Here is an 8,031-nt window from a genome sequence, read left to right as displayed (position 1 = left end):
TGAAATTATATGGTATTTATCTTTCTCTATCTGACTTATTTCACTCAGCATAATAACCTCTAGGTCCATCCATGTCATTGCAAATGGTAGGATTTCATTTTTTTAATGGCTGAGTAATATTCCATTGTATATATGAACCATTACTTCTTTATCCAATCACCTGTTGATGGACATTTAGGTTGCATTCGTATCTCTTTTATAGTTTCCATTTCTCTATTGAGATTCTCTATTCTTTATTAAGTTCGTGTTTTCCTTGAAACCCTTGAACATATTTATATAACTATTTTCAAGTCATTTTCAAGTCTTTGTTGGCCAATTCCATTATCTCTGTCCATTTCGAGCTAAGAAGCTAATTTTTTTAACTGGTTATGACCACATTTTCTGCTTATTTTTTTGTCTAGTAATTTTTTATTATATGCTGGACATTATGAATGTTATGTCCATTGATTGTGTTTTGCTGTCTTCCCTAATGGAATATTGAGTTTTGTTCCAACAGACACTTGATTTACTTGGGGATCAGCTTGATCTTTTCCAGGCTTAGCTGGGATGGGCTTAACCTAGCCCTAACTGTAGGGCTAGATTAGTTTTACTGATAAGCATGGCTTTTCTAGAATTCCTACTGAATGCTCGGTGTTCAGTGAGATCTCTCACTGTGGCTGTTTGGAATTCGCAGATCTCCCCACTCAGCCCTGTGTAGTCTATGCTAGTTATTCAGCTCACAGTTCTCCAAGAGTCTTTTTTTCCCCCCTAAAACTTGTAATTTGTCCTGCCTCGTGGAGTCTTGCTCTGCACATGTGAAGTTTAAGACTCAGCCAAAGTCCAAATTTGGAGCTCCTTCTTTGCACAGCTTCCTTTTCTCTGCCATGCACATTCCTGAGGGAGGCTCAGTAGCCCTGAACTCTATAATCTGTGCCTCCACAGTCCAGAAAGTACCTCTAGGCAGAAAGCCAAGGCAGTTGTGGTGCTCATCCCATATGTTTCTTTTCTCTCGGGATCACAGTAACTTTCACAGATTTTATCCAGTTTTATAGCTATTTATACCAGTTACTCTGTCATGGTCAGTAGCAGAAATCCCAGTCTTTGTATGTTTACACTCCCATTTTTACACATTCCAAGAGCAGTACATAGTAATATTTTGTATGTGTTTTTAAATTTTTACTTTGTTTCCAAAGACTATCGATACACTAGAGCAATGTGAAAATAATAATGAAAGCGAGATATTTTGTGGCAAACTTTGGGGGGGGTGAGGTTTGGACTGTAATCCATGAATTATCTCGGGGTAAATGCTGCAGCCCCAAGCCGGCGAGTGTTCTTGGGGCGAATGGGAAGTGGTTTAAGTGATATTATATTGTTAATGCTCTTCCATATCTTCCTTTTATACTCAACATATTTTTTAAAGATTTGTCCACATTGCTGTATTCATTTAGTCACTTAAATATTTGAGTGTTTTGTGTGCAAGGCACTGGGTGGACAGTTGCACAAGATGGAAAAAGTCCTACTCTCATGGAGCTTAGAGGCTAGCTGGGGAGGCAGATAATAAACATATAAACAAGTACATATATAACGTCAGCAGCAATAAGTGCAATAAAGAAAAATGAAGCCAGGTAAGGGGAATGCAGTGTGACTGGGGGAGGGTGACCGGACAAGGTCTCAGAAGAGGTGATATTTGAGCAGAGGCCTGATCTGAGAGAAGGTGCAAGTAAGCCAGGAGGAAGAGAATTCCAACAGGCACTGGATTTACTTGGGGATCAGGAAGAGGAACTAGGGGTGCTGAAACATTTGAGGGTTTCAAGGAAGGACATGATGTTATCTATCGCATTTATGTTTCATAAGTTCTTTCTGCTTGCCGTATGGAGCGTGGATTCGGGGAGGAGGTGGGGAGGCTGCTGCAATAATCCAGGCAAGAGAGGGCAGGGGAGGAATAGTTTGAACCAGACAATAACAATGTAGACGGGAGTACTGGTCTTACTGGGAATGTAATTTAAAGGTAGAGCCAACAAAATTTACTGTTAGGCAGGTGTTTGAGAGTGAGAGAAAGGAGGATCAAGAATGATGCCAGAGTCACTGGCCTAAGGAAACAGACAAATGAAATGCCATAAACTGAAAAAGAGAAGGTTTGAGTGATGAATGAATAATCCTGCTTTGGACATGCTTAGGTGTAAGGTAGCTATTAGATAACTAAGGGTGATGTCCTATAAATCAGAGGTCCCCAACCCCTGAGCCGCGGACCGGTACCAGTCCATGGCCTGTTAGGAACCAGGCCACACAGCCGTAGGTGAAGGGTGGGCGAGCCAGCGAAGCTTCATCTGTGTTTGCAGCCGCTCCCCAACACTAGCATCACCACCTCAGCTCCACCTCAGATCATTAGGCGTTAGATTCTCATAGGAACACCGGTCCCTGGTGCCACAAAGGTTGGGGACTGCTGCTGTAAACAATTGGGTACCATATCTGGAGTTCAGGAGAGAGACTGGGATTTGGAATAGTATTTACATATCACGTTGCTGAATGAGACCCCCTAAGAACTTAGTACGGAAAAAAGAGGGAGTCGTAAGCCCAAGCCCTGAGAATGCCAATACTTAAATTCAAGGTCTTCGTCTTAAGACATCCAGCAAGCCAGACTGGCAAGAAGGAACCATTGAGGCAGGAGGAAAATCAGGAGAGTGTGGACTCCCAGAAGCCAATGAGAGAAATGTTTGAAGAAAGGAGCGATCTACTGTGTTCAGTGCTACAGAACGAGTACCAGTGTTGTCCTCCGTGATGCAAAGAGACACAGTTCCTTCTTTTTAACTGCTGTATAGTATTCCATCACATGAATAGAGATTCATCTCCCACTACTTAGGCGAACATTTACAGTGAACATTCTTGAACATGTCACTGATTCAAGCACACGTGGGCGAGTTTTTCTTTGGTGCCTATCCGGGGACAGAATCACTAATCACTACGAAAGATATGGACAACTTCATCTTAACAAAACAATACCATATTGCATTCCAAAAAAATAGTGGTGCCAGTGTGTGTTTGTATCTTCAGTGTTCAAGAGACCCCATTGCTTCACACCATCACCAATATTTGCCATTGCAGACTTTCACATTCTTGCCAATCTAAAGAGTGAAAGGTGTGTGGTTGTTACCTCCATTTGCATTTTCCTGAGGACTAGTGAAGTCGAGTGTCTTGGCCATTTGGGTTTCCTCTTAAGGGACCTGCCTATTAATATCCATTACCTAGTTTCCCATGGAGTTATCTTTTGGGGGTAAGATTTCTTTATATATTCTGGATACTAAATCTTTGTCTATTAGGTACATTGCAGATACTTATTCCCAATCTGCAGTGTGTCTTTGTAGGGTGTGTGTGTGTGTGTTTGTGTGTGTATGTGTGTATGATATAAAAGCTTTTAGTTTTGATGAGTTGAGTCTATATCTTTAGTGTTTTGTGTCTTATTTAAGCAATCTTTCCCTGTCTTGAGACCATAAAGAGACTTGCCTGTATTTTGTTCTAAGACTTGGAGAGTTTTATAAAAATACATTGATATCTGTTCATGTTAATGCATCTGAAATTTATTCTGTGTGTGGTGTGAGGGAGGAGTCTTTTATTTACTTTATTTATTTATTTTTTTAATTGAGAAAGATAGACGTCCTAACCTCTCCAGCCTTTGCCCACTGATCTGGACTGCCACCAACATGACATCCAGGTTCCCAGAGGAACCGGGGCCTGCTTTGGGCCCTCCTTTCCTATTCCATGGATCGTATTGCCTTTTCTTGTACCCATACCTGAAAGATTTCATTATTGAACTCCATAAAACAATTATTACCTGGGGAAAGTGGGGAGAATTATTTGTTTTTTTTTTTTGCTTTGAAGTCATCAGTCTTTAAACAACTGACCATGGGGTATCTAAAACAGTGCTGGCTGAACTTAGGAAAAATCTGTTTGCTGCTCACCTTTCAAGGACTGAGCTGTGATGTGAAGGGGGGCAGGCCTTCGCTTTTCTGTGAAACTGTGGGTACTTTTACTTTTGGCTTACCCCTCCCCACCGACTCTCACCTCCGGTTTTTCAGATGGCGATGCTTATGAACCATAGGTCCGCTCTTCTGGGCTTTACACGTGGGCCTGTGGTGGGTATTTTGTGACTGAGCTGCAGTACCAATTCCGTCAGTTACTGCCAACCAGACTACAGCGATAGGCCTGATGGGGTCTGGCGTTTCCTGTTGCCTCACCGGCACTAAGAACCTAGATTCCAAAAATAAAAGCACCAGAAACCACCGTGACCTCACAGTCTCTGTGCTCGCACGGTGCTCTGAGCACTGGGGCTGCTTCAACCCTGCAGCCCTCTCCAGCTGCGGCCCTGCTCCCTGCCAGAGAGACGTGGGGATCTGCATGGTCTGGATGGGCTCCGAGGGCCACCCTGCCTGAGTGCTCACTGTCCCCTTCCTTCAGGCAGTCACCCGCAGGGCCAAGGTGGCTCCCGCTGAGAGGATGAGCAAGTTCTTGAAGCACTTCACCGTCGTTGGGGACGACTACCATGCCTGGAACGTCAACTACGAGAAATGGGAGAACGAGGAAGAGGAGGAGGAGGAGGAGGAGCAGCCGCCAGCAACACCGGCCTCGGGCGAGGAGGGCAGAGCTGCCAACCCAACTGCGGCCCCCGTCTCCACGCCCAGGCGGCCCCTCGACTTCAGGAGCACGCTGAGGAAGCTCTTCAGCTCCCACAGGTTTCAGGTAGGTGGGCAGGGGCCCCGGGTGCCCGAGGTGGGGGCGGGCAGAGCCCTCAGCTGAAAGTCACGAGGCCAGGGTGGGGCGGCTCTCTGCCACCGCCTCATTCATTGTGCAGGTGTCCCCAGAGTACGACCATGTGCCAGGTACCCATACAGCAGCGGGTACACTGGGCGGGTCCCATGTCATCAGAGATTAAATAAATCATCATCGAAAAGTCAAAGGTCCATCAGCTGATAAAGGATAAGCAAAATGGGGTCTATCCATACTCAGCCCTAAACGGGAATGGAGCCCTGACACACGCCACAATGTGGATGAACCTTGAAAGCACTATGCTGAGTGAGAGAAGCAGTCACCAAAGATCATATGTTGCGTGATTCTGTTTGTATGTAACGTCCAAAATAGGTAAACCCTAGAGACAGAAAGCAGATTGGTGGTTATCACAAGCTGGAGGGAAGGAAGAAGGGGCAGTGACTGCTGATGGATACAGGGCCCCCATTTGGGATGAGAAAAATGTTCTGGAACCACATAGTGGTGAAAGTTAGTTACACAACCTTGAGAATATGTTTAATGTCACTGAACTTTACGCTCTTTCAAATGGTTGAAATCATAAATTTTATGTTGTGCAAATTTCACCACACATGCACTCACAAACTAAACTGTAAACATTGAAGGCAGAAGAAACACTCCTGCATTCACTCAGCAAACATGACATGCCTGCCCTGAGTTGAACAAGGCCAACAGGGTCCCGTGCCTCACAGACTCATGGCCGTGGGAGCCTCAGTCTCTTTTGTGGACTGATGCCACAGACATCCGCCTGGCTTAATGTGCCTGCGACCTCCAGGTGTGGTTGTGGGGAGAACTTCAAATAACAAAGAGACCAGAACTTCCTATGGCATTCAAGACCTGCCCTGACGTCTTCTGATTTTGAAGGGCAAAGGCAGGTTGAGTCCGGCCAGCTTTCTGAAGCCCACCCCCAGCGCTGAGGTGGGCAAGCAGGTGTCCACAAGCGTGTCTGCATCCCAGGAGAATGCAGGAGGCCCAGGGACATTAGCGAAGCACGTAGCCCCTTGTCATCCCGGCTCTCAAATGAAGCCATTTTGGGGACCCAGCTGCAGGTGTCCTCTGAAACCAAAATAACCCAATTCCTACCAAGACCCAATGTCCCTTCTGAAGCAGGGAGAAGCAGTCCCTGTCACTCCCATCACTGACTTTGTTCCAGGGTAACATAGAAAAAAAAAATTATTTTGGTCTTTTTCTCTTTTGTGTGGCTTAGAGAAAAAATGCAGGCCAAACAACCCGGTCCGCCTTCCAGTTCACTTCTCTCTGTGGCTGTGACAGCAAAGGAAACGTGGTATTAAGTTGTTGGGGTTGAAATCCCAAACCCTCAATTTCAGGAGCAGAAGGAAGGAGCCGGCCTCCTCCCAGCTGCAAGGGGAGCCCTGGATGCTCCCCCACCCCTGCAACTACAAAGTTCCCCCTGAGCTGGGGCCCCCCAGAGATACTCATACTGGGGAAAAAGAAGACTGACTGTTGCAAAATAAGTAGAGATGTTTATTCATTCACTCAACAGTCGTTTTTTAGCACCTACTATGTGCCAGGGGTACAGCGGCGAGCACGACGAACACACACCTGCCCTCACTCACGGAGAAGCCATGCTCAGTGGAGAGGCAGGCGTTCCAGAAATCACCCAGACAGATGCTGGTGACAAGTGGAGAGACGCTCCCTGCAGGGGAACAGGAGGGGCTCAGAGATCCTGAGGTTGAGGGGAGACCTGATCTAGGATTGGGAGGCAGAAGATGTGTGGCGGAGGGAGTGACATTTCATCTAACACCTGAGGGTTGGGCAGGAGTGAGCTCTGTGGATGGGGGAGGGGCAGGGCTTTGGGGCAGGAGGCCATGTTTGCAAAGGGCTTGTGAGGGCAAGGGTCTGCAGTGTTGGAGGAATTGAGAAGGGTCCACGTGGCCTGTGTATAGTGAGAAGAGAGGAGGCACTAGGAGGGCGTTGCCCATGGGCAATGGACAGCCATCGGGGGTTCTAAATGTGGATGAGAGGGGGTAACGTGACCAGATTGGTTGAGGGTCTCAGAGTAGAAGCAGGGAGCGAGGGCTGCCAGTTCAGGGGTTCGATCTGCGCCAGTGGAATCAGCACACAAGAAGATTCTGCAGTCCCTCTCCTGGATGCAGTCTCCACCTGTTCCCATCGTTTGAGGTGGCCAAAGTGACACGATATATGGTTAACTGCTGTTGCTTCTCACATGGGGTGGCACAGCCAAGGGAGAGTATACGGGGTGTGTCGGGCCTCTGTGGAAACCATGGATGGACAGGGGACGATAGCTGTGAAGAGCTTCACTTTTGTTACTGGCTCACGGTGGCTGGGCCCCGTGCTCAGCGCCTTCCACACGTCATCTCATGCGATGCTCCCATCATCGCTCTGGGGTGGAAAGTATGACCAACCTCATTTTCCCCAGGAGGACACTGAAGCTTAGAGTTAACGCTGAGGCTCGGCAGTATCGAGAGATGTCCCTGAGGTCCAGGCTCTTGGGGGAGGTGGCCCAGGACTGGCCGCCCGTAGCCGCCCACACTCTGCACCACTGCGTTCTGCTGCAGGCACGGCCATCGCTGCCAGGCGGGAACTTGAAATTAACCAGCCTCCCTGAAGTCACAGAATTTGCGTGACTCCCCTCAGAAATAGAGCTAACTACTTGTGAACTGGTAAATTCAGGGCCTTGGGGGTTAGTTTAGAGAGGCCGGGGTGGGGACCCAGGCATTGTAGTTTTGTGAGCTTGGGTCTATCTGTCTCTTTAGAGAGGAGATACATATAACATGAAGTTAACCACTTTAATTCGTTCAGTGGCATTTATTTAGCTGATTCACAATGTTTGCCACTGTCACCACTATCTAATTCCAGAATGTTTTCATCACCCCAAAAGGAGGTTTGGTACCCATTAAATAGTAACCCCCCTAGGCCCTGACAACCACTGATCTACTTTCTGTCTCTATAGATTTACCTGTTATGGACATTTCATATAAATGAAATTGTACAATATATATGGTCTTTGGTGACCAGCCTCTTTCACTTAGCATAATGTTTTCTTGGTTCGTCCGTGTTATAATATGCATCAGGACTTCATTTCTTTTAATGGCTGAATATTCCGTTGGTTTTTAATATCTCTGTGTCTTGGTTTTAGATCAGATTCCTTTAGCTCTAAAATAAAACCAAAGAAGGAAGGAAGGAAGGAAGGAAGGAGGGAGGGTGGAAGCAAGGAAGGAAGGAAGGAAGGAAGGAAGGCAGGACGGAAGGAAGGGACGAAGGAAAGAAGCA

The 8,031-nt window shown here is 46.8% G+C and overlaps 1 protein-coding gene across 1 annotated transcript in view; it reads left to right on the top strand.

Annotated features, from left to right (window-relative positions):
* Positions 1-8,031, top strand: part of HVCN1 (hydrogen voltage gated channel 1) — a 30,398-nt gene that overhangs the window by 15,312 nt on the left and 7,055 nt on the right. The window contains exon 4 of the mRNA XM_006910029.3: positions 4,432-4,713. Coding sequence (XP_006910091.1) covers positions 4,432-4,713 — 282 coding nt within the window. The remainder of the gene's footprint in view (positions 1-4,431; positions 4,714-8,031) is intronic.

Source organism: Pteropus alecto, unplaced genomic scaffold (assembly GCF_000325575.1).
Source record: "Pteropus alecto unplaced genomic scaffold, ASM32557v1 scaffold213, whole genome shotgun sequence".
NCBI lineage: Eukaryota > Metazoa > Chordata > Mammalia > Chiroptera > Pteropodidae > Pteropus > Pteropus alecto.
Note: the sequence above shows the minus strand (reverse complement) of the source record. Positions and strands in the feature narration are given on the sequence as shown.